Consider the following 27,691-nt stretch of genomic DNA (forward strand, 5'->3'; position numbering starts at 1 on the left):
CTTGTCACCATTACCTCCTGAATATCCGTGTGCAGCTGGAATATCTGTCCCTCCCCTTCCACCTGTCGCACACAGATCTTACAGCTGAGCTGAGACACAGCCAGGCTGCCTCTCTCCAGGCTGAAGGTGCAGTGCAGGGGTCTCTGGCTGCCGCTCCAGATGTGATAGAAGGGGATCTCCTACAAACAAAGACAAACGATGCTGTCAACAAACACCAAAGATCTCTGCGCTGTGATTTAAGTGGTTTTGCCCTGAGCCTGGTAATCAGGGAGGATCTGGAACACAGTTAACCCTGACTGGGAAAGCTACAGAGCCTCTTTATATACTGGGAACTTCCAATAACTGGCCCCCCCACTGTGTGTCAGAGGGTGAATTATTTCTGAGGCCCACTGTTCATGAATTAAGACCACTATCAGATCCTCTGTTTGTTTCTTCAGAGAGGGTTTGGACTGCAATCTCAGTGCAGCTGCTGCAAGAGAGAGCAGAGTCTGAATGTTTACAGCAGCAGAAAATAAAGTCTGCAAGCTGTGTTTCCTAAAAAACCTTCTGCTTCATCTCTCAAGTCAGAGATTTTTATATGAGAGTCATTTTTAAAGCCAGACTGGATTCAACAAAGATCTTCTTGGTTGGTGTTGTTCTAAGTTCTAAGTGTCTCACCTGATACTTTGCTAGTAGTTTGCTCCTCCAGTGAGTGTGAGGGATGTCGTGGATGGACAGGCGCAGGTTGTGGTAGCTGTCTTTGAAGAGCAGCGGCTTGGGATCCTCCAGCAGAACCCCGCCTAGACTCCTCTCCAGGTCCAGCACCTCCTGCAGGGAGGCAGAAAGAAGACCAGGATTACAGCGGATCTGTCTTTATTACAGATTTTAAAACTGAGGAATCAAACCGTGCATTCTATGAGTTTGCATCTCCAAATTGGAAATGTGTGAGAGATGAGAGTGCAGAAGCTGTTTGAACTTTAAGAGCCAGAAATCATGTAAAGGGATGCCAGTAAACTGCAAACAGCTCGCTGGTGTTTACCACCCCGCCTGCTCTCTGAAAACTTTAGACTAAAAGGGACTAAACTGATCCACTAAGGTGGGTCCAACTTTGTCTGGAAGGAGCTCTCTCTCTTCATGTGTGTGTATTGTAATGTTCTATTTTAGGTCAGCTCTTCTGGCGGGTGGAGAAGATTCAATATGTTTAATCAGGATCTGATTTGGATGAGTGGGACGGACCTGCAGGAGCTGAAGTTAAGAGCGAGTGGGACTCTTTAATTACCCTAGACTACATGCAAATCAGATATTAACTTTAAATGTGATGAGGTGCTGAGCTCCAGCTTGATGAGCTGTCAGCTTTTCACATCTTATTGTTTCTTTGTCTTTGCATGAACACATCCTCTGACAGATCCAAACTTTAGAGCTGTGAGTGTTGGACTGTAATGTGTCATTCATGACCAGACCAAGCTTTATTCTGTGATCTGTTCTTCACAACTATACCTCTTCTTTGCAGCTATGAACAAGTTATCAGTCATCCATTATTCATTTTCAAACAGTGTGTTCACTGCTCTGTTTTTGATATTACTGTGAAACTTCATTTAGTGGCCCAGGCTTTTATTTGGGACATGCTTCAACAGGAGAAAGACTTTCATTATGTTTTTAATCAGACTCTCAGAGATCAGCTCTCTGTTGTTGTTTTCAGGCTTTATTTCCATCTCTGAAGCGAGCACCTGTCACTCAGCGGTGCATGTTTTCATGTGTTGTTCTCATCCTGATCAACTCAGAGACCGGAACGCTCACACGCTGTGGATTAACTTGTGCACACACTCCAGCTGATCGTTACCTCTCCTCCTCATGTCACTCCAAAGGTCTCAGACGTGTGTTAAAGTTCAGCTTTGTTTCCTCACATTGTCTTAAAAATCAATGGAGAAGTTCCTCCTGCTGGTTCTTGTTGCACAAACTTGGACAGCCTGAACACATCCTGGTTTTCTCTGTGCAGCTTTGGTGACCAGTGAATGTGACGTCTGGTGTTTCAGTGTCTGTATAAAAAATCAGCTGCTTCATGCACAGACTGCCAAAAGAACAGTTCATGCATGTGGGCTTCTTATATGTGACCAGGCAAAGTAGTAGCCACAAATACAGACCCGGCCTTTAATTGAGACAGGCTTTTATTTGAACTTTGACGCTCCAACCTACAAATGCTGCTCCTGTGAGGAGTTTGAACTGTTTGTGAACAGATTGAAAATAAACACTGATGCGTCTTTATGGCTTATGAAAGTTAACGAGACCATCAGCAACAAAATCAACAACTTCTATATTTTATTTTTAAAGCCTGAAACTGCTGAGAGGGGAAGGTGACCGACCAGAAGACCAACAGCACAGAAACAGCCCTTGGAAGAGGCACGTCATGACGTCAGATTTACATGACCGCTTCTCCCAGCAGTGCTAGCTTTCCCTCACAACAACAACAATGGAGGAGAACGGCAACTCATCTCCTCGGCCGACCGCTGCTTTGCCTTGGAATCCATTAGTCTCTTTGATTTGTTCGCTGCAGTGGATTGGAGGAAACATGCTTGGTTTGTAAACGGTTTGCAGTTCTAGACCAGCAAAGAGTTGGAGCCGCTCTGGAACCGGTTTTCTCGGCTGGGAGCCGGTTCACTCGCAGTCCAAACACAAGCCTGAAACTGCCTCGGTTAAAAAGGGGTAAGAGGTGACGTTTGACTGTTTGAAGAAAGCAGGATGAGATTTTCATCTGACCATGCTACCTTGGCGCACACAGAACAAGATTGGCAAAGCTGTGAGATCATCTTTGACCACAGAGGGCGCCAAAATCAACATAAACTGAAAATCCTCACAGCAGCTTTACAGATTTAAAGGTTGATCCAATCTAACTGTCTCTTTCTCTCCAAGACTATATCGTTTAGAAAGTTAACTCCACCCAAATATCACATCTTGCTTCAGCATTGATAAATAAGAAGCACACCTTGAGTGCATGTGGGGTGTCATGGATGCAGTAGATCCGGAGGCTGTAGTCCAGGGAGAGGCAGGGGGCTCTGGGGGCGAACAGGGCGAGCTGCAGCCGTTTGCAGGCCGGCTGTGGAGGGCAGGACTGTCCCACCAAGCCGTACGTCCCCAACTGCTCCATGAGCACGTGACAGCACTCCTCCTCCAGCTGCAGGTAGCATGGAGACGACAGAGTCTCCTCTCCCACAGTCAGCACCTCCTGATGAAGACATTCAAATAAAGATGAAATGATGCCCACATCATCCAACCACAAATCAATGATCTGGTCCCGGTCAGAGGAGGCCTCACCTCCCAGGCCCCTTGGTGCGTCTGAGTCTTGAGTGTGAGGGTCCAGTCAGGCGTCGGTGTGTCGAGCTGGGCGCAGTGCGGCAAAGTAAGAACCACAGGACGGTTCAGCAGCATACCAGACGGGCCACAGCTCACCACAGGACTCAACACGGTCTGACTGCCTTCTGAGGGAAGCCTGGAAATGTCACACACACACACACACACACACACACACGGACAGGGAGAACACGGGCGTTTGCAACAGTTGCCAAAACATCACACTTCATTTATAAAAGAACATCGTGGTCACAGCTCCGTGTGGAACATGCTGGTATTGATGTAATTGAGCCACGCTGAATATCAAACCCTTCACAGACTTGGCAGGAAGCGAATCCCCCGCTCTGTTTCTGCTGCAGAAGTTAAAATAAGCTGATCATTTTTTTATCCTCACAAAAAAAAAAAAAAACAGAGCTTCTAAAAAAGAGAATAAGCTGAAGTGTCTCGCAGCAGGTGATCCATGCGGTGGATTATTTCTGATTGAGGTGAGAGGGAGGTTTGTTCTGCTCCATGTTTGCAAAGGAGATGAGAGAAGGAGAGGAGGAGAGGAGGAGAGGAGGAGAGGAGGAGAGGAGGAGAGGAGGGAGGAGGAGAGGAGAGGCGGATGAAGAGCACTCACGTCGTTTTGTCCCACTTGTTGATGATGAGGTACATCTCGTAAAACTTCCCCTGGGGGATGGTACCGGGCGGGACCAGGAGGCTCACACCTGAGGAAGAGGGTGTTGTTACTTAACTTGTCTTATGTGTGATTAATGGATTAACACAGCCTCACACCGGGTGCATTTGAGTTCTTGTTTCATTGTGTGTGAAAATAAAGCTGCTGTATTCAAGGTGTGAAGCTACCTGTTCTAAGAGCAGTCACTCTGCAGGAAGAGTCTCTGCTCTCTATACTTGAATATTCATGTTTTCCACAGCTGCTAATTCTACCTGACATCATTTAAAAACATCTCTTTCCTTGGAGTCCCAAAAGAGACCGGGTGCATGCCACTTATCTGTTCGTGCAGGTGATGATGATGTCATGCACGCCTCTTCCCAAAACCTGCACCCTGTGGACTGTGTGTTTCATTCAGCACAGGTGTTCATGATGAGGTTTAAAGCCTGAGGCGAGGGCTGAAAATATCCCTGTGCACCCGCTCAGGTAACATCAACGTGTGGGAAACACTGATGTGATGTTATGTCAGGGATAATGTACGGGGAATAGAATCTGTCATGACCTGTGATCAGTTTGTCTCATGTTAGTGAAAGTTAATAACCATAGTCAAGAGGTTTTGACCAATCAGAATCAAGCATCTTACATAACCTGAAGATCAGACAGAGAAAGAGAGCCGGGTAATAAAATAAGATGTACTAGTTTTTCTGCTGTTTTAATAAACCCTTAATGTTCAGCTGACTTCAGACCTGAGATATTTTAACTCTCTTTCTGACTCCAACAGTTTCTTCTTTTTAAGAGTTTTGATAAAGATTTGAGGATTTAAAAACCAGAGCTGCTAAAATTCTTTATTACTGTATTAAAGTAGCATTTTCAGATATCTCTACTAAACTTGATTATTCATATTACAGACAGATTTCTACTTTCCTCTCTCCCTACATTTAAACATAAATATCTGTACCTGCTACTCCTTACATTATTTCATCAAGCTCACTGCTTTATTTATTTATTCATTTATTTTAAATACTTTTATTAAAAATCAGTTTAATTGATATTTGTAGTTCTTTTATTTATATTCAACTTTCATCCTCACCCTTTTTATTCATTTATTTAAACTATTTATATTCTTATAGTTATTTTGATGCTTTAACTTATTTTCAATGACATATTTTTATTATAGTCTCTAATTCAAAATCCATTTTTGTTTTTTAATATTTAGTATGTACCTTTTAAATCTGGCTTTTAACTTAGAGTAATTTCCTTTTAGCCCTGGACTGCATGATTACTATTATGACCATTGTTAACCATCATTTTTATTTATTGTTTTTTTGTTTTATTTTATTTTATTTTTCTGGTATTTATTTTGTTTTATTTTTATTCTATTGTCATTACTTCATTTTCCTGGTATTTATTTATTTAATCTATTTTATTTTTATTCTATCATCTTTATTTTATTTTATTTTATTTTTCTGGTATTTATTTTATTTTATTTTTACTCTATTGTCTTTCTTTTTTATTTTATTGTATTACTATGATATTTATTCTATTCCATTCATTTTATTTTACTCCATCGTTTTCTATCATCTTTTACTTTATTTAATTGTATTTCTCTGGTATTTATTTATTACATTTATCTTATCTTTAAGTATTTCACATCACATTCCTCTATCTTGTTTCAGTCATTTTATCTGTTACTGTTTTCTGTCTCTGATCTTTGTGAAGCCCTTTAAGCTGCATGCTTGAATGTATAAAAGGTGCTCTAGAAATAAAAATGAGTTGAGTATGTTTTGCCAATATTTTATTTACTTCTGCTTCTTTCTTGTTTTCAATCCATTTGAAAGGTGCTCCATAAATGAAGCTTGATTTATGGATTATTTGATTTAGCTATTTATTATTTGACTTAGTTTGATGCATAAAGACGAGACATTTAACTCATGAAAACACGTCTTCTTGCATTAAAGATGCAACAAGTCTGATAATCTGTAGAAGAAGTTCAGTGGAGGAGAAACATGTGTTGAATGTGATGTCTTTAACCGGCAGACAGAAGTTGTTGGGACACGGTGTGAATCAGTGAACATTTCTGACAACATAAAATCAGAATCAATATCTGATTTTCAGGATGGAGCCCAGCAGAGTTAATATCATTGTTATTCCTCTTAATCTGAAATCTCACATGAAGCTCAGGTAGCTTTGTTTAGATTCAAACAGCAGAGAGAGACACTGTGAGAATATGTGAATCTGTGTGTGCTCTGCGCCCTCTGACCTGTGTTTGGGATGGTCAGGCGTCCTCCCAGGGCGCCCAGAGTGGCGCTGGTGCTCAGCCCGGGCTCTCTGGACAGCGTGTGGCTGTGGTAGTCCCTCTCTCTCCCTATGGTGCCCACCGACTTCAGGCTGAGGATCTCCCCGTCGCAGGAGTACATGTCCGGGGGGAGCTCCAGGGAGGAGAGCGTGGACGCGTTGTACACCTTGATTTTAAGGCTGGGCAGAGGGTCCAGCAGAGGGGAGGTGGTCATGGGGATCTTGTGCGGGCTGTCGTTCACCCCCTGCTGCAGGGAGAAGAGCGGGCCCCGGAAAGCCCCCGCTGTGGCCGTGAGGTCTGGAGGAGCCGAGGGGTGCAGAGGGTGAGGGTTATCTGTGGACACGGGGCGAGAGAGGAGACATTCTTCATCACCTGAGACGACACCAGCAGGGAGGAGAGCGCTTAAAGTGACCTGAGAGGAAGGGATTAATGACACTGATGTGATGTGATGTCAGGGATAACATACGGGGAATAGAATCTGTCATGACCTGTGATCAGTTTGTCTCATGTTAGTGAAAGTTAATAACCATAGTCAAGAGGTTTTGACCAATCAGAATCAAGCATCTTACACAACCTGAAGATCAGAAAGAGAGCCGGGTAATAAAATATGATGTACTAGTTTTTCTGCTGTTTTAATAAACCCTTAATGTTCAGCTGACTTCAGACCTGAGATATTTTAACTCTCTTTCTGACTCCAACGCTTTCTTCTTTTTAAGAGATTTGATTAAGATTTGAGGATTTAAAAACCAGAGCTGCTAAAAAACTTTATTACTGTATTAAAGTAGCATTTTCAGATATCTCTACTAAACTTGATTATTCATATTACAGACAGATTTCTACTTTCCTCTCTGCCTACATTTAAACATAAATATCTGTACCTGAGCTCCAAACTTCATGTGGCCTTCAGATTAGCCCAAGTACAGTACGCAGAGAGCTTCATGGAATGGGTTTCCATGGCCGAGCAGCTGCATCCAAGCCATACATCACCAAGTGCAATGCAAAGCATCGGATGCAGTGGTGTAAAGCACGCCGCCACTGGACCATAGAGCAGTGGAGACGCGTTCTCTGGAGTGATGAATCACGCTTTTCCATCTGGCAATCTGATGGACGAGTCTGGGTTTGGAGGTTGCCAGGAGAACGGTACATTTCAGACTGCATTGTGCCAAGTGTGAAATTTGGTGGAGGAGGAATTATGGTGTGGGGTTGTTTTTCAGGAGCTGGGCTTGGCCCCTTAGTTCCAGTGAAAGGAACTTTGAATGCCTCAGGATACCAAACCATTTTGGACAATTCCATTCTCCCAACCTTGTGGGAACAGTTTGGAGCGGGCCCCTTCCTCTTCCAACATGACTGTGCACCAGTGCACACAGCAAGGCCCATAAAGACATGGATGACAGAGTCTGGTGTGGATGAACTTGACTGGCCTGCACAGAGTCCTGACCTGAACCCGATAGAACACCTTTGGGATGAATTAGAGCGGAGACTGAGAGCCAGGCCTTCTCCACCAACATCAGTGTGTGACCTCACCAATGAGCTTTTGGAAGAATGGTAAAAAATTCCTATAAACACGCTCCTCAACCCTGTGGACAGCCTTCCCAGAAGAGTTGAAGCTGTAATAGCTGCAAAAGGTGGACCGACATCATATTGAACCCTATGGGTTAGGAATGGGACGGCACTTAAGTTCATATGTGAGTCAAGGCAGGTGAGGGAATCCTTTTGGTAATATAATAAATAATGTATAAATGAAAACCAAAGGACATACAAAACACAAGTAAAATAAAACACCAAAACAATAACATAAAAAAAGATTTAAATAGAAATAATACTACAACAATACAACTTGGAGGATGTCAAGTGCCCTAGATTTTGCTAAGTTATTATTTTTCATGGGGTTGTTTTTGTTATAGTGGTCCATAAACATGTTTATTTTTCCTCTCAGGGTGAATTTGATTTTCTCTAACTGCAAATGCTTCATTACATCATTCATTAGAGCTAGATACATTAGAGGGTTTTTTGTTTCCACTTCAGCAGAATTACTCTTCTTGCTAACAGCGTCACAAAGCATATCACCTTCTTCTGGTTGTTTGATAAAGAGAGCTCCAGAGCATCTGTCCCAACCCCAAACATTGCAAGAACTGGGTCTGGATTGATATGCTGCTAATGCATATTTGATGGTCAGAACAAGAGGAAGGGACACCATGACGAATGCTCTCAGTGTGAAAAATGTAATGCAGAGAAGAATGGAGAAGTGACAAAGCGAGAGGAGATAATGGAGTAAGGAGAATGAATTTATGGGATGGTGTTAATAGCAGAGTGATAGTAAGGATGAATTGTGAATAAGCACTTCTCTAAAAATGAGTACGACAGGAAAGCTGAGAAGGAGTGAAACAGTGTGTGCTGATTGATTTGTGAGACTTGTGTGTGTGTGTGTGTGTGTGTGTGTGCGTGCATTCACCCTGTCTGGGAGGCTTGTAGTTGCCAGGGTGGAAGGCGGCAGTGAGAGCAGAAGAAGAATCGGTGATGTCTCCGTGGAGATGGCGGCATCTGCGGCGATATGCGAGCACTCCCACGCACAACACCAGGATCACACACAGCAGCAGGGCCCCCACCAGACCGGCGTAGACCGCGACACCCATCCCGGGAGCCAGCGCTGAGAGAGGGAGAGAGGGAGAGAGACCAAGAGGGTCAAAAACATCATGAAGAGAGACACACGTGAGAAAACACAAAGACACAGATGAGAGGGAGACACAGGAGGAGAGAAAACACAACGTGGAGATAACAGCTGATTTAAGGAAGAAGCATGGATCAGTCATCAGAGTGGAAGTCAGTGCTGAGACCGTTAGTTTACTCCTGCTGCTTCTAAAATGTGAAGATTTGTTGCTTCTTTATTTTAAACTCTGGAAAGAAGTTATCTCTGTTTTCTTATTGTGGATGTGAGCTTCTTTAAGAGCGGCCTCGGGCTCGGGGAAGTTTTGACGCCACTTGTGACTTTTAAATTGACATTTAACAGAGATTTAATCCATGGAGGTATCGATTGTTGAATGACTCAAATAAGAGCTGCTCGGGGTCTTTTTTTCACGTCGGCTGGAAATGAAGTCCTTCAGGGTACACAGATATATGGAGGACATTATTAGTTACTGTAATTATTCCTCCTGTTCATCTGAACTATGTAGCAGAGCAGTGAAGGTGATGGGAGACAAAACCAGAAGTCTTTGCTGTGTTTAAAAAGACATGATGCACTTTATCTGATCTAAAGGTCTAAACTGGACTTTTAATGGTACCAAAAGTTAGAATAAAGACTCACGGTGAGGCAGCTTTTTATCATCATGACCCACACCTGTGGAACACCCTACCTGAAGATCTGAGGGCTGCACAGAGCATCAACATCTATACAGGGAAACTCAAGACTGACCTCTTAGTCTCACTTTAACTGAGGTTTATTCTTAGAACAGTTTTATTTCACCTTACTATGTCTGTCTGTCTGTCTGTCTGTCTGTCTGTCTGTCTGTCTGTCTGTCTGTCTGTCTGTCTGTCTGTCTGTCTGTCTGTCTGTCTGTCTGTCTGTCTGTCTGTCTGTCTGTCTATCTATCTATCTATCTATCTATCTATCTATCTATCTATCTATCTATGTGTCTCTGTCTGTCTGTCTGTCTGTCTGTCTGTCTGTCTGTCTGTCTGTCTGTCTGTCTGTCTGTCTGTCTGTCTGTCTGTCTGTCTGTCTGTCTGTCTGTCTGTCTGTCTGTCTGTCTGTCTGTCTATCTATCTATCTATCTATCTATCTATTTATTTATTCAAGTTCAAATATTTGTATTTTTTATTTTAATTTTAAGTAGAGTATATTATTTTACTGGTTTAATATTTTAGTTTTTTATTATCTAAGAAATGTATTTTATTTTGGTGAGTTTAACTGAGATCCTCTGGCAGTGCTCTGTTAGCTGTTCCAAGGACCCGACTAAAAAACCAAAGGGGACAGGTCTGTCTCAGTCAGGGCTCCTATAGACTCTGGATCAGCCTGCCAGAGGAGACCAGACCTGCAGAGTCAGTCCCTTGTTTTATGTCGTTACTCAAGAAACATGTGATTTTATTTAATTCTAACTCTGATTTTAAAAGTCTGTTTTATAAGCTTGCATGCTTTTGAATTTTTATTTCATTTTACTTTTTATCTCTCCATTCTTCTTGTTTTTATGCCCACTGTGAAGCACTTTGTTACCTGTACTGAAAAGTGCTATATAAATAAAGTTGCCTTGCCTTACATTCCATCTGTTAACATAGGGAGGCGGGGCTTATGACCTATACTGCAGCCAGCCAGCAGAGGGAGCTCTAAATCTTATGGCTTCACAGGAAGTGAACACTTTGTCATTTTTATTATTATACAAACTATGTCTGATTAAATAATGGAACAGAATCTCATACCGATGTATTTTGCATTACCTCCTTGTAATTCTTGATGCATGTTTTTTAAATGAGCTTTGAGATTCAGAGTTTTTAAATTGTTTAGCAGGCCCTCCTCTTGAGATGTCACTGGAACATGTCGTACACACGGCATATCGCTCCTCTTCCTCAGAGACGTGTAATAAACTCTCACTGCTAACGCTTTCTGTCACATGTGACCATGAGAACAAATCATAGTTTGACTTAGAGGTGACACCTTCTGCAGAATAAACAAAGATAAGGTAGAGATAAAGATCCGTGCATGGAGCATTATTAGGAGACGGGCTGAAGTCTGTCAACAGAGCTAATATCAGCTGATATGGATACATTGGTGCATCCCTACGTGTGATTCAAGCTCTGCAGAGAAGCTGTTCTTCACCTTATCTCCTGAGATCAAAGCACCAAGAGGATTATTAACTTAAGGCTCAATAATAAAGAAATCTGAGTAATGAGACCATTTCATTTCCAGCTGAACTTCTGAATGTGTTTCTGCATGGAGCAAGGACTGAGGATTTAGTCTCCCATCTGTTTCACTGGAACCACATTAGGAGGAGGATTCTTTCACATCCAGAGAGGAAGGAGGGATGATCACAGTGACCGATGACTCCGTCAGTTTGCTTGTGGGAGTGTGAGAGTTGATTCAAGGCGGACTTGTAAACCTAGTTTCCTACTTATTGTTGTACCCTGTGATCTTTCAGCAAAGTAAATAACTCCTCCTTGTACCCCGGCTCCTTCTCCTCTCTCCTGGGTGACCGGTCAGCGAGCCCACCACAGCCGGCTCAGACCTCACTACCAAACACCAGCAGAGCCGAGCCCGGCCACGTGAGCCAGTCACACCACAGCAGAGGAGAGAGGCAGACGAGGAGCGAGGTTGGCGGGAGACGATGGAGAGGAGGGAAAAAAAAAGCAGCAGTAGACGGGCTGGATAAACAGAGGAGGAGAGAGCGAGAGGAGAGGCAATTTGGCAAAAGTGATAGGAAGGAGTTAGATAAGGTTGTGATTTGTTGAGAGGACAGACGGATTAGGAGTGTGGTGAGGAGGAGAGTGGAGATAAGGAGAGCTGTGCTTGAGGAGAAGGCCTGTGTTAAAAGAGCAAGGGGAGAAGTTGGAGGAAGGCGCAGACACCACAGAGGGAGGAAGAAAGGGTGGAGGGTGGAGGGTGGAGGGTGGAGGAGAGAGGGAAGCCGGAGGCAGACGGGCTGGCAGAGGAGAGCTTCAGTGCTCACGTGGCGCGATGGAAACGAATCCGACAGCCGTCCGCACTTATTACCACAAACGGAACAATGGCGAATTAGGTGCATTACCGCGGCTGCTCTCCCCTGAGCCCACGTCACATCGAGCTGCAGGAATTACCATCACTTCAAATGTAAACTATATCACACATTAACTGGGAGTCAGACAGAAATCAACTCTGCAGAGAGCGCCGAGCGTCCACGCCTGTGGATCAAAGAGTCTCAGCTCAGAGGCATGTCACTTTGCTCCTTTATACCTTTATACCTTCATACCTTCATACCTTCACCAGCTCCAGAGTTTCTTTCACCTGACATGTTGCATAAGAGTCAGATTAACTGCTGTATGCAATTAAACAACCATTAATATATCTATATGAGCCTGTTTACACCTGAGTGTCAGGGTTCAGATTTAACAGATAAAGCTGTTTGTATGTTGTTTCTGGTTAAACTGACACATCAACACTCGACTGGAACAATGCACAAACAGCACAGGCATGAGGATGTTAACCTGCAGGGAGGACTGAAGGCTGGAGGTGCTAGCTCTGCTAATGGTAGGCATTCTCTGCAAACCAATGTGACGTTATTCACCCAGACTCTGTGGGTCTAGCTGCTAGGATTCCTAGTTTTTACCCAGGGACCAGGTTTGACTCAGGGTTGACAGATACCTTTAAATGGTTTTCTTATTTTATTTATCTATTTTTTTGTGCTCTATTATTCTTGTACTACTTTTGCTACTATATCTGTGTTGCTGCAACAACCAAATTTCCCCCCAGGATCAATAAAGTATTATCTTATCTCATATTTCACTGTTTTCTGAGTTTTCTCTAAACTTCAGGTTACTCAGCTAGTCAGAATTTAAATTTCAAGTCTTGTGAATGGACATTTTTTCACTTTGGAACATCCCCAGTGTCCATGAGTATCTCCATCAATGTGATTTTACAAATAAGAAGCTTTCAGTTTTTATGTGTAGTTCCAAAATTGTGCAGAAGAGGCTTAGCTGACTTGGCTGTTGAGCTTGTGTGTAAGTAAATGTGAGTATGTGTATGGAGGTGAGTCACCAGATATTCATTCATTTCTATGACAATCACTGTGACGTCCAAAGTGTCTGAGGATCTATCTTGGTCCTGAATCTAAGATAAGACAAGATATCACTTTATTGATCCCCAGGGGGGAACTCAGTTGTTACAGCAACCCAGACACAAGTACAATCAAGAAGAAGTTTCAATAAGTAAAAATAAAAATAGATAAATAAAGATAGAATATAATCTAGATATCAGGCACCCTCGTATCTTAAAGAGCTCATAGTGCCCTATTACCCCTCTAGAACTCTACGCTCCCAACATGCAGGCTTGCTAGTTGTACCTAAAATCTCTAAAAGTAGTATGGGAGGTAGAACCTTCAGTTATCAGGCCCCTCACCTTTGGAATCATCTACCAGTCAGGGTCCGGGAGGCAGACACCCTCTCTACTTTTAAGAGTAGGCTTCAAACTTTCCTTTTTGATAAAGCTTATAGTTAGAGCTGGATCAGGCTTGGACCAGCTTTTGTCATGCTGCTATAGGCTTAGACTGCCGGGGGAACTGGCACACTGACACACTGGGATCCTAGCTCACCCCCTTCCCCCCAACCCCTTCATCACTTACTTTAACTCTTCCTGTCCCATTAAAGTTACTAACCATAGACCTTTCTGGAGTCCCTGAGCTCCCTTGTCTCGTAGATTCCTCTGAGCTGCCGTAGACGTCCTCCTGCTGCGGACGATCTGGACTCCAGCGGCAACAGCTTCTACGACTCGTCTCATCACTATCACCTCTCTCTCTTACTCCCCTCTATCTGTCTTTCCAGACCCAACTCAGTCGAGGCATGATGGCTGTCTAACATGAGTCTGGTCCTGCTGGAGGTTTCTGCCTGTTAAAAAAAAGTTTGTCCTCACCACTGTAACTAGCTAAATACTGCGATGTGCAATGCTCATGGTGGATTAAGGTGGGGTCAGACTGAGTCTTACCCTGTCTTGGTGTTGGGTCTCTGTTCATAATTTGACATAGAGTGGTCTAGACCTCCTATGTTTGTAAAAGCGTCTTGAGATAACGTTTGTTGTGATTTGGCGCGATACAAATAAAGATTGATTGATTGAGATATATACAATATTACAAAATGAATTTAGATTAAACAGCAGTAATTACAGGCAGTATTAAAAATAATTCAGTAGTGACATCTGACTCCAGCACACTCAAAAATGTAGCCTAGCTACATGCTGCTAACTAGCTTACAAGCTACTTCCTTCAATCTAGCTCTGTTGGTTGTTCAGAGAGTTTGAGTGATTCAAAATAACTTATTTATTGAGCTTTAACACAATGTGAATGTGAGTTATGTTATTCTGCTAAAATCTAGTTCACATTGTTTAATATGAAACACAGACATGTTAGCCTCTCTCCTGCTTGGCTGCAGGTAGTTTCTATCAGGTTTCTAACCATCTGGAAAGAGATGCACATCCTTGCGTTGGACACTCGAGGCATCATCCGTTTGTTTATGAATCTACAGACATCAGTCATGAACGTGTCGTATCTTGACCGCCCGTGATGTGTAGATGCAGAAGGAGTCTTTGTGACACTGGCTTGCTTGCATAGTAATATGCTATTACAAGAATCAAAACCAGAATGATTGGGAGAACAGCTCTGCAAATCTGCTGACTCCCAGAATGCTGTTGACCAATCCCCTTTGTAGATCTGAGAGCCAGTGACAGCCTAATACAGAGCCCATACTTATCTTAACATCTAGTCTTTTATTATACTGTCCTTCAGCTCTGCTGACCTAAGAGTCGCAAAACTTATCCCTGCAAGTCACAAAACAGGAAGGGGGTCTCTTTCTAAATGTCCCTGAGAGTCTGAAACAACATAGATTTCTCCTGGACTTGTTTTATGTCAGATACTTCATATGTAAGTGGAGATGAGATGTTAGAATAGTTGGTGAGTTGAATTTTAAATGTCTGTTTAAGCGACCAGTTTAGAACATCTCTAGATCATAACTTTGAAGAAAGAGTGAAGCCTCTGTGGAAGTATTAACAGTGAAGCTGAGACTCACATTAAGGGATGTAATGAACCAAAGAAGTGACAGTGTTCACATCATAGACACGTCTGGAGTTTGATTTAGCCACTCAGTCACTTCTCAAGTTTCTAATCAGACTGTAAAGAAGGCAACAAACAGGCCTGATGTTTTTCATGTTGACCCCAGGTGTAAACAGAACCTCTTCTTCACCTGATAACTTGATTATTCTTTAAATCTAAAGAGCAGCGAGTTGTTATATAAATGATTCAATGTCCTGACAGAGAGCCAGCTCAGAAACCTCTGAGTCCACATACAAGACATGACAGGAAAACAACACTCAGAGCGGGCCGGACCAAGAGGTGAGGCGTGTCTTCACTGAACTCCATCTGAGGCGACAACGCAGCGTGAGAAGACAACTCAACACACACATTCAGCTCTGACACAGATGTTAGGACTCATATGAGAGCACACACACACTCACAGATGAAACACACACACACTCACTCACAGAGAGAGATGAAGCACAAACAGACAGTATGAGGCTGTGGGAGAGTGAAGTCATGGGGAGTGAACTTACGATGGCTTGCATGTTCAATAGAAATCTTTTTATCTGTTTGATGGAGAGAAGAAGAAGAAAAGAAAAAACACAAGAACATAAAAATGGATGGACTCGTCGTTATGCAAATGATACAACAGAACATAATGCAAAGCAGAAACAGCAACGTAAACAACAGCTCATCAATATGAGAACAGAAACGCTGACATTAAAGGAACAGAGCCCATAAGAAGATACACTTTACATCCTTTCCTCCCAGAAACAGGGACTGAGATTCAGCAGCATCGTTTCCATGACGCACAGGGAACAGGAGTTTAATTGAAAATGACTGAGAGAGAGATTAGGATTGTTTGGATGAGAGCGCTGAAGTTAAAGACACTTTTGAAAATGAACGAGGACGCTGGTGTTGTGTTTGGTGCATGAGGGAGAACCATGCAGATTGAACACGTGTCTTTACACACCCCGCAGGGTGCGTTATCGCCTTCCTCCAGCTGAAAATCACACACATCTGTATCCTGACGGGAGCAATCCTTTCCCAAATAACACGGACGCAAATCGTCCCAGAGAGGTTTGATGAATGTCGAAAGCATCTTTCAGGATTGTGTGACTTAGTCGATCTCCAACCAAATTACCTCCTCTCCCATCAGCATCATCAAAACGCCGAATGGATTCCCCGACTTTTACATCACCCAGCAGCAATTAGACTCTACCAGGAGGCGGCGAGGACCAGGGTTTGTGGTGTCTCAAAGCATTTTATATTTATGAAGGGGTTATTTAGCCGCTGCTCAAAGGGGACAACGATGATGGAGACATCAGAGGGAGATGATATTGTTTGTTAGGAGCGTGCAAAGTCGACTTTGGAGCGACCTCCCTGAAATAAGGCTCACAGAGTCAGTGACATCTTTTAAACCTCTTCTTAAAACACATTTGAACAGACTGGCTTTTATGTGACTTTATCTTTTTAACCACAGTTACTTCTATTTTATTATTAGTTTTATTTTTTACCTACTAATTCATTGTCTTAGATTTTATTTATTGTTTAATTGAATCTCTAAAATCTATAATCTCTAAAAGTAGTATGGGAGGTAGAGCCTTCAGTTATCAGGCCCCTCTCCTTTGGAATCATCTACCAGTCAGGGTCCGGGAGGCAGACACCCTCTCTACTTTTAAGAGTAGGCTTCAAAATTTCCTTTTTGATAAAGCTTATAGTTAGAGCTGGATCAGGCTTGGACCAGGTCTTAGTTATGCTGCTATAGGCTTAGACTGACACACTGGGATCCTGTCTTCCCCTCTCTCTCCTCTCTCTGCCTGTCTCTCACTTTAACTCTTCCTGTCCCATTAAAGTTACTAACCATAGACCTTTCTGGAGTCCCTGAGCTCCCTTGTCTCGTAGGTTCCTCCTGCTGTTGACGTTTCAATCAATCAATCAATCAATCAATCAATCTATATTTGTATCGCGCCAAATCACAACAAACGTTATCTCAAGACGCTTTTACAAACAGAGGAGGTCTAGACCACTCTATGTCAAATTATGAACAGAGACCCAACACCAAGACAGGGTAAGACTCAGTCTGACCCCACCTTAATCCATCATGAGCATTGCACATCGCAGTATTTAGCTAGTTACAGTGGTGAGGAAAAACTTCCTTTTAACAGGCAGAAACCTCCAGCAGGACCAGACTCATGTTAGACAGCCATCAGACTCTAGCTGATAACTCCTGCTCGGTGCCTCAGGTCAGCTGATCTGCTGCTCCTGGAGGTACCAAGGTCAAAACAGAAGCTGAGAGGGGAGAGAGCTTTTTCTGTTGCTGCTCCAAAATGATGGAATGAGCTCCCCCTCCACATTAGACTCCTCACTGTCCATTTTTAAAACTCATCTTAAAACCCATTTCTATTCCTTGGCTTTCAACCCTGCATGAGACTCTGCTCCTGTTTCAGTGTTTTATGGTTTGTTTTTATTTATTGTTTTTATTGTTTTACTATCCTGTGTTTTAATTGTTTTTATGTCTGAGTTGTTTTTCTATTTATGTACAGCACTTTGTTCCGGCTGTTGTCGTTTTAAAGTGCTTTATAAATAAAGTTGAGTTGATACGGACGTGCCGGACTCCAGCGGCAACAGCTTCTACTACTCGTCTCATCACTATCACCTCTCTCTCTCTTCATCTCCCTCTATCCCACTCTCCAACACGGTCTCAGCAGATGTGTGTCTAACATGAGTCTGGTCCTGCTGGAGGTTTCTGCCTGTTAAAGGAAGTTTGTCCTCACCACTGTAACTAGCTAAATACTGTGAGGTGTAATCTCATGGTGGATTAAGGTGGGGTCAGACTGAGTCTGATCCGGTCTTGGTGTTGGGTCTCTGTTCAGGATTTGTCATAGAGTGGTCTAGACCTGCTCTGTTTGTAAAAGCGTCTTGAGATAATGTTTGTTGTGATTTGGTGCGATACAAATAAAGACTGATTGATTGATTTAATTTTGTATTTCTTATTTTAATGTTCCTAATTTATCCTTTTTCACTTTTTCTAATTTTCCTGATGTTATGTCGTCCTCTTATCCTGAAAACCTCTTGTATTGTCCTTTTAATGCTTTTATTTACTTTTCCTTTTTCATTTATTTTTTTATTAATGAATGAATGAATTTATTTAATTATTTATTTATTTAATCTATTTACCCTTAAAAAACCTCAACAATGATGTATTGGTCTATTGTCTCACCCCTTCCTTCTGTTTAATGTATGAGTATTATTTTGAACCTCTTGTGTTGTATTCTGTTTTCTTAAAACTCCTCCTCACTGTCTAAAGGTTCACTTTGTTATTTGAACCACTCTGTGTGTTAAAGCACTTTGTGCACATTTGTTTTTAAAGGTGATATATAATTAAAGTTATTATTATTATGATAAGTCATTAGAGCAGTTTGTACTCAGATTAATCACAGCGCTGGAACACTGAATAAATCAGTCTCTAACCTGTAGTTTGCCAAGTGGCACATTCACAGACTTCCTCCAGCACAGCGCTCCCCTTCTTCCCCCCGTTGACAGAGGAACTTGAGTGCATGTTTCCCTGACAGCCCCCTGAGAATGCTCGGCTCTGCACAGTCAACTCAGACAGAGTATTTGTCTAATCCGGCTGCTGCGTGGAAGCCTGTTTATGTCAGAGCTTGGCGTGTGCGTCTGATAGAGCCGGAGCACAGCGCTGCGTATGATCCCTGAGTCACACGTGCGTTTACCAGAGTCGTCTGCGTGCGCGGGCGTGCAGCTTCATGTGTGTGTGAGTGATTTGAAGTGTGCACTTGAATGTATCTCTCTGCCTCTGTGGATGTGCGTCTCTGGGATTCTAATGCGCTGTCAGCTGGATTCCTCCCAGCTCATCACGGGCTGCACATTGGGTGTCAGAGCGGGTCTGACTCACTCTCATATGCTCCTCTCTGTGCTAATTTTTCGACTTGGCCGTGTCATGCTCGCTTCCCTCTCCATGCACTCCCTGGGTCTGCGTTTGCTCTCTCTCCATCTGTGCCTTTTAGCTGTGGATCACTTGCCTTCTCTCCCTCTTCGTGAACCTAAATTTGGCCTCATGAAACATCTGTCTGCGATGGAGCCTTTATTCCTGTCATCTCTCTCCACGTATCGTTCCTGCTCTCACCACGCTGCGATGGAGGAATCTCTGTGGAATACATTTCCCTGCAAAGTGGCTTCAAAATGCAACGCTCCTTAGAAAACTTTACCATGAGCACAGAAGGACTTTTAGAACATTTCAACCACCACCTGAAGCAGCTAGCAAGCTACACAGGAACTGACACTCCCTCTTTTTCACCCATCACACGGTTCAGAGGTGAGACAGGGTTCCCACTCTTTTCCAGAGATCATTCTCCAGGACATGTTCAGTGATGATCAAGCTGGTATGACAGTCTAAATTGAGTTCCTAATTTAGTTCCTAAATAGTCTAATATGTTCCTCTCAGTGGAAGTCTACACTGAAAGACGTGCAGTCTATGGCTATCCATGAAATCATCTCTTACATGATTAAAAATGATGGCAAATTAATTATAGAACAATGCAACCACAGATGTACAGCACTTCACTTTATTAGTGCAACCAAGTAACAATGATGGGCAACATCTCAGCTTCTCTTTTCTCAAAAAATATAACATGAACTAAGAAAAAAACAAAAGAGCCAGCAAAGGACTCTGGAAGCTTCCTTACTGAAATAAATAAATACTAATACTAATCAGAGGATCAGAGCATTAATGACCTAAATAGATCTGAATGACAGAAATGTCCACAAATGTTGAATGGGGATGTGTTTTTTTTAACCTTGTCAGGTCACATGCAGTCATGTTGGAATCATTTTCCAGGACATTTGACTTTTTCTCCCATTTTCCAGGTGTTCTCCAGTACTGGAAAACTGGTCCACTGTTTTCCAGGTTTTCCAGGACGTGTGGGAACCCTGGTGAGACCATCACACATTTTCAACTACAGGGTCCACCTAACCCCCGTCTAAAACACCTGCAGATACATTAGTTGTGCATAAGTTGCATAAGACGCACTTTTAATGCATCTTTAGTCATCTAAACAGTGATCTGCACAGCATGAAATGCAGGGAGAGGTATTTCTTTGTGGTTCTCAAAGAAGCAAGCCAACACTTGGATGCTCAAAAGCCTGATGGACACATCGTAAGGAAGAGGAGACTCCTTCATCAGGTCTTAATCATGCATTCAAAGAAAATGTCTGAATACTTGTTGGTACATAAATCTCATGGAGTGTCGTTGTGATTGAAAGTGACCACTGGAGGGGGCGAGTCTTGGCTGATATTTTCTGATATAAACAAGGTTCACACATCCACTCTATGATATTTACAGGTGAGACATTACAGAGAAGTTAAAGTCCTGCCTTGAACTGGAGATGTAAAAGGGATTAGTGTTTCACTACTTTAGTCAGATTTTAGACTCTGATCTGTTTGTTGTTGCAGCAGAACATTGTTTTCAGCATCTAGGCTCTGACCTCATTATTCCTCACAGTTTTATGTTTACATGCAGAAACTGGGAAGAATTGGATAACATGTTAACACTCCTGTTATGTTGCGGGTCAAATTGACCCTTTTTAAAGTCTATTTTAGGAAATATCTGCCTCCAAACCAGATAAATGCAGCATAAACATCTGGGCAGCATGTGACAGAAGAGGTGTCATGTTCATTTATCAACATCACTTCATAAAAAACAAAAAAACTAAATGTAAAATAAAAATAAACAAAAATCTCTGTCATGTTAAACTATAGTATTTATATTTAGGACTTTCCAATGTTCATTAAAAACAGTTTGAACATTAATTTTAATAAGAAACAGGTGAGTTATCCTCATTGAATCATGATCTGTGAGGATTAAAGAACACCAATAGACCAAGTATTGATTTGAATGGTTAGTAATGGAGTTAAACATTAGATTTAAATATGTGTGTTGGGACTTTTGGGGAGTTTTGACACTGTTGGATGAATGAATATGCCCCGGGTCAAGTTGACCCAGGAACATTATTACTGTCCCTAAGAAACAAACATAACAGGAGGGTTAAACCGTCCTCCATCTTGGTCTGAGAGTAGGCAAGCAGACATGACCCTGCAGTCTCTGTGCCACTACAGGATGGAGAAGCCAAACAGTGGGGGATATGTAGGCAGCATGGCGTGTCTGGGGGAACGCACCGCTGGAAGGAAAAGGTCTATTAAAGGTCAGATGTGGATGCATCTAACACGTCTTAAAGTCATACACTGAAGTAGAAACACTGATGTTAATGACCTCGCTCTCTAACAGGGAACACTTCATGAATTACTGGAACTTGAATTTGTCTTGGAGTACTGTCACTTTAAATCACAGCCTGTTTGAGTGCAGCTCTCTGAGATCGCTCTGTTGTAAAAACAACCGTCTAAATTAAGACCACTCAATGATTAGCTCCTTCATCACGCCTGTACGAGTGTGTTCTACAATAAGCAGCATGAGGGGACCTTTTAATGAAACAGAAGTTGCTGCCATCTGTTTGCTGGAGCTTTCTATAAGCTGTCCTCCTAAAGAGGATGTCCCTGTATGTGCAGCCGCTACACTTCTTCATGTATTCTCTCATCAATGATTTCTGTATCTGACTGTTGAACACTGAGGAGACTCTGCTGTCTGTTTGGAAGTCAGACTGTAACATATCTGTTATTTTTAACAATGTCTCAGAAAGTTGTTTTAAAACTTGATGATTAAATATCCGTCTGAGCTTTAAGGAGTGTTTGGATGTGGAGGGAGCTGTTGGCGGGCGTAGAGCGGCGGAGGCGTTGTGGTCATTTTGCTATCAAGAGAGAGAGAGCGTCCATCCTTCATCCCCCCTCATCTCCCTCACAGGCGCTTGTGAACTATATCCAAAGATACTGATGCGTTCGTAAAGGCCAAGTGAAGAATTAGGATACATAACATCCAGAAATCTATATGAGCCAAATATTTCATCTCTGCTGACATTTACCAACCCCTCCCGTTCAAACACAGGTGACTTACTGCGCGCACACAGCCCCTCGGTGCAGTTCTTGCTCTCCATCATGCTGCCGCTGCAGTGCTTCCCTCCGTTCCTGGGCGGGGGAGCTTGGCACTCGCGACTGCGCCAGTGGGTGCACTCGGTCCCACAGGCAGACCACTTTGCCCACTCGGTCCAGCCTCCGTCCACTGGAACCACACAGCACACAGAGAAGGGATTGGACAGGATAGAATGCATGTGTGATAGCTTTGAGTTTGTAATTTGGTGCAGACATTCGCTGGTTTGGACTTAGAGGGAATTTCATTTTGTGTCAATCTTGGCGACCCCGGAGGATGAAGACATTTGTCTAATCTCTTTGTTTATCACTCTCTGAAAATGTGTTATTCTGTAATGAGAAATATCCTCCTGCTGCTGCTGTCCATCACATGCATCCTTCACTGAGACTTCTTCTTTGTTTTTTAAAAAGCTGTGCACAAAGTCACTTCAAGTTTTGCTGCAGTAAATCTCTGGGTTGGATGTCGACCCTGTGGCAGCAGTAACAGGCTTTAAAGATTCTCTGTTTACTCGTGGAAATCATCAATCTTATCTCTGATTGTTTTGCTCCTGCAGCTCATAAAAGGCATCAGTATTCATTTCAGTTTGTTTCATTAGCAGATAAAAACTTCACAGGAGCTTCAAACAGCTCCAGAGTCAGGGTGGCCTGACACGGGGCAGAGCTATAAACGCTGGAGAGGATCCAGAAGACTCCATATCTCTGCTGTGGATGACTCTCTGTGACACAATCAGGAGGTACAGGACCAGAAGCTGTCCTAACTTGGTCCTATAAATCATGTTCTTTTTATTTAAAGTCTTTAAAACCTGGCTGCATCTACAGTGAGCTTTACACACACTGCAAATTTAGTATCTGATGCATACATGTATCTTTATGCTTCCTGCTCCTCCAGTCTGCATATCTTGTAAGTCTCTCTATCATGTAAGTCTTCCTCACCTGGGCACAGCGTGGTGCAGGTCACTCTCTGGAAAGGCGGACCCTCGCAGAAGGCGCCTCCGTTCAGAGGAGCCGGATTGGTGCAGCTGCGTGTCCGTCGCTGCCAGCCCCGCCCACACCGAGCGTTGCACTCCGACCACTCGGTCCAAGACGACCACCCTCCGCTCACTGACGGAGACACAGAAGCAGACGGGAGAGATGAGCGCGTCTGGCAGTTTAAACCCTCGCCAGCTTCTCTGTAAACAACTTTATTTAAAGTGAATTTAGAGATGTGATCCGGTCTCTGTGTGCTCGCTGTCTTCGTCCTCTGCCGGGGGTGTTTGTGTTTTTATTTTGAACTTCTGAAGGCGTCTCTATCTTGGTCAGGTCTCTTGGAGGAAAGGATGACTCTTAAGGTGACTCATGGTTAAAGCTGCTGTGAGGAACTTTGGATTTATATCAATTTTGGCGCCCCCTTGTGGACAAAGTGATACCTCTTATCTCTTGTTCTGTACATGCAAAAGCAGTGTTTTCAACAAAAACCTCACCCTGCTGTCTTTAAACAGATGTATCACTCTGTGATTATTTGCCATGAAAACAGCTGAAAAAGGTTGTTTCTAAAGTTTAATGTTAATCATGTGGTCTGACACCGACCCCCTCTGAGTGGTTTAAGGCATTACAAATGAAAACAGAGAAGGTATCAGTGTTGTTGTTTATGGGTTTGTTTGCTTTTGAAGGTCATAAAGAGGCATCAGTGTTGGTTTCAGTCTGTTTCTCAGCTGGTGAAAAACTCCTCATAGTGCCTTTAAATATATCATATCAAATATATCATATTACATGATGCAATCTGTGGCTGGTTTATGGTATCTGTTCAGTCTGACTTTATGGAGGGTTTAAAAATGTTATTACTGTAATGTTTTATTTTGTTCTATTTATTTAGTATTATTTATCTACTCAGTTTCATTAATATTTAAAGCCTTTATTTTATATTTAACTTTTATTCCTACCCCTTTTTTATTATTTATTCTAACTATTTATATTCTTAATGTTAATTTGATGCTTTAACTTATTGTTGTTGGTGCATTTGTCTCTATTTTAAAATCCATTTTCGTTTTTAAATATTTAACATGTCTTTTAACATTTTATTTCTGCTTCTTTCTTTTTTTTAATCACTGTGAAGAACTTTGAGTTACTTTTGATTTATTATGAAAGGCTCTACACACACAGACTAAATTGTTGGTACCCTTCTGTTAAAGACCAAAAATGTCACTGAAATAACTTAAGAACTTATTCTATATTATTATTTAGTCTGTTTGTTTTAATGATGTTATAATGATGCATGTTTTTTATTTCTATTCCCTGTAAGGTGACCTTGGGTGACTTGAAAGGCACCTCTAAATAAAATGTATTATTATTAATATTATTATTAATAACTTAAAACTGACAAAAGTGATGAAAAACAAAAAAACACTGAAAACTAACTAAAGAAAATCAGGCATTGCTTTTGAATTTTGGTGCAAAACAAACTCATGAAACTGTCCTGGACTAAAATGATTCATGTTCATATTTTTCTGCACAGTTTCTAAAACTTGCACGTCGCCTTCCTCAACTATTCACTGCACGACTTCATGATAATATGCACCGACACGAATGCACAAAAACAAGCTAATCAAAGATATGATATAAAAACATGAGCTCTGCAGATATGAGATAAATGAAGATATGAATGATATCTACAAGATAACACTCTGGATCTTTAATAGCACAACTTTAAATATCTCCATAAACTGAAAAGATTGAACCCTGAATTCAGCTCCTCACAACTGAAACAGAGCTCCAAAACTTCATGATGTGCAGCTTTTTCAGCTGAGAGTTGAGAGTTGACTTTAACACATTTTGCAACCTGACATTACATCACCATGGCAGCATCTCTGTCCTTCCTCTAACTGTAAATATCTGTGTCACATCCTGGATCTGTCAGGATGGTAAACATGTTCTGATCTTATTTCTTTGCATCTTTAATTATCTGCATTTGTCTGAAAATCTACTGAGCCAGTTTTCTGAAGGGATACATTTCAGAGATCCTAAGCAGTCAATGTTATATATCTAACCCCTGTGATGGATCAGATGAAGTGCTGTGTGATGTGATGGATCAATACAAATCTATCATTCCACAGCTTCTTTCTTTTAAAGTTCTGCAGTCACGACTCATAATAGGATCATGTAAGAAGAAGTGAAGCAAAGGGAAGTTTCAGTGTGTGTGTGTGTGTGTGTGTGTGTGTGTGTGTGTTACCATAAACAATGAGAGTAGCCGTGCTGCTGCGCCTTCTGGCCACCACGTTACGAGCCACACAGGTGTAGTTGGCCGTGTCCGACAGTCTGGCCTGTTTGATGATCAGATCATGATCGATGGTGATCAGGAAGTTGGAGTCCTGGGATGGATCGATGAGGTCCTCGTTCTTCAGCCAGTCCACCTACAGAGTGCACACACACACACACACACACACACATACACACACACAGGATCAGGACTCTGATGCAGGAAAAGTTTGAAGCCTGATATCCAAACATCTGAACACACAGGCAGGAGAGGTTTTGGCTGCACGTCAGAGAGAACGCTCCGTGGTCTGAAACTTGTGTGTTGCAGCTTATTGCAATGATGGACTTTAATTCTTTTGGCTGATATCTCTTCACATAAATCATTCCACAAATTAACAGGTGTGTATGCATAAACATGAGTCAGCTTCACACACAGACTCATTCGGTAAACACTATAAACCTGCAGGGTATTGAGCCATCACAACACGCTGCGGCGCTACATGTGGTGTTGATCAAACACTGCCAACATTTCATTATCTGGATTTTGCTTCTGAAACCCACATTTCTGGCATCTTTTTGAAAAACTCTCTCTTCTTTCTGACTAAATCTGCATCCTGATAATAAAGCACACAACCATGAGCTGTTCAAAGTGATGATCATCTCAAACACACACAGATGAAAGCTCCCTGAGCTTCTCCTCTTACGTTGTGTCCACTAAAAGAAAACTCACATATATTTATTTGAGTAATAAAAACCAACATTTATGAATAAGATGTTTTCTTTTTGGATGTTTTGTTGCAGCGCTCTTTTTATAGGAGAAGTAAAACGTTTGGATATATTATATCTGAGCAGTTAAAGCAGCTTAGCTTTAAAACATGACACACACTGGATTTAAGTCTTTGTTTGTTTAAATAACATCATATTATTCTGATGGCTTTATCTTTCAGGGAGAATCCTCTTAACTTAAATGTTAAAGACTTCTTCGTTTGCCCTTCGCTTTGATCCCTCGTTCATTATGTTTATGTGGTCCTGATTATTCAGATCTTTGCTCCCTCTGCTGCCCTGCTCACACGGTGTGTATCTAAAGGAAGTGAAGCAGCAGCGGTGATGTGGCGCCTCCAGTCTGGCCGCTGGTCGTTACAGTCTTTGTTTATCGGGAGCAGAAAGTGACCATAGATGAACTCTAAAGAAGACCTGTCATTGTTGTTGATTTCATAATAAACCGTACTGTAATTTACAAAATGAACATCATGCTGTAAAAAAGAAGACTTTAGATAAACCAGTGATGCCATAAACTCATGAAGAAGAGGTCCTCTGAGCTGATAACTGATGAAGAGGCTTCATTTGACTGAAGAACAACACTGAGACTTAGCCTTTATGAAAACAAACAAAAACACTAATGTAAAGTCATCATTATGAAGTAAAAGAGTCATACTGAAGAGATAAGAAGTTAAAATAATGAGATTTAAGTTGAAAACATAAAAAAGAAGGTCATAATATTGAGAGGAAGATGACACAAAACATCATAAGAATGAGAATAAAGTCAACATTATAATACTTCTGTCTCATATCTAATAAGTTCAACTTATTTTCTGGTACTTATTCAAACATTTATTATTTCATCAGGGAAAATCTCACTGAAAATAAAAATCTGTTCTCTCAGAGTGTCCCGGCTGAGATCAGCAGACGCACGTTCCAACTCATGACTCACTCTGTCATGATTTAACTCCTCTTGTTCTAATATGACTCATTATTTCCCATCCTTTATTTTGGACAGTTTATGTCATCATTTAAATGTTATATCTAGTTCTGGTCTTGTGATTATACTCTTATCTCTAGGATTTTACTTTTTATCTCTAAGTCTGACTTTTTATCACATCTTTTATTTTGTATCTCATAATCAAGACTTAGTTTTACCAAAACAAACACCTTCCATAAAGACTGTCTTCACAGATGTATTGATTTACTAGCAGAAATCTGTGTAGTAGTTGCTGTATGCTTTCATACAACCTAACCACAGACTGTATAAATATGGACGTAGTATCCGTGACGTCACCCGTCTGTTCCTGAACGCTGTTTGGAAGCCAATCGACGGCGGCAGCCATATTGGAAATGCTGAACTCAACCAGGCAGAGTGTGACGTAAAGGGGCGGAGTTTGAGCCTCTTAGCCAACAGCTATGTGTTCCTGACCGGGAGTCACATCAGTCATGTCCTTATTTGGGCAAAAACTCATAATCTTAATATCTTCTGAACCGTCACGTTAGAAATAAATCCCCCCCCCCACAGTGTGTGCTGATAGAGAGATTAGCTTCATAGGGCCAAGATGTTTTAATTAATGCTGCAAAGATCGTCTTCTTTGAATTGGTGTGTATGTGTTTCTGCAGCCA

At 42.0% G+C, this 27,691-nt stretch overlaps 1 protein-coding gene across 1 annotated transcript in view; it reads right to left on the reverse strand.

Moving 5' to 3' along the window:
- The window catches only part of unc5b (unc-5 netrin receptor B), a 98,837-nt gene that overhangs the window by 5,743 nt on the left and 65,403 nt on the right, over positions 1-27,691 (reverse strand). Inside the window, exons 5-15 of the mRNA XM_034681226.1 lie at positions 25,278-25,458; positions 23,006-23,173; positions 22,041-22,205; positions 15,550-15,582; positions 8,725-8,919; positions 6,237-6,605; positions 3,944-4,031; positions 3,289-3,463; positions 2,960-3,199; positions 658-807; positions 15-179 (exon numbers count right to left, since the gene is read on the reverse strand). Coding sequence (XP_034537117.1) covers positions 15-179; positions 658-807; positions 2,960-3,199; positions 3,289-3,463; positions 3,944-4,031; positions 6,237-6,605; positions 8,725-8,919; positions 15,550-15,582; positions 22,041-22,205; positions 23,006-23,173; positions 25,278-25,458 — 1,929 coding nt within the window. The remainder of the gene's footprint in view (positions 1-14; positions 180-657; positions 808-2,959; positions 3,200-3,288; positions 3,464-3,943; positions 4,032-6,236; positions 6,606-8,724; positions 8,920-15,549; positions 15,583-22,040; positions 22,206-23,005; positions 23,174-25,277; positions 25,459-27,691) is intronic.

This window comes from Notolabrus celidotus, chromosome 4 (assembly GCF_009762535.1).
Source record: "Notolabrus celidotus isolate fNotCel1 chromosome 4, fNotCel1.pri, whole genome shotgun sequence".
Taxonomy (NCBI): Eukaryota; Metazoa; Chordata; class Actinopteri; order Labriformes; family Labridae; genus Notolabrus; species Notolabrus celidotus.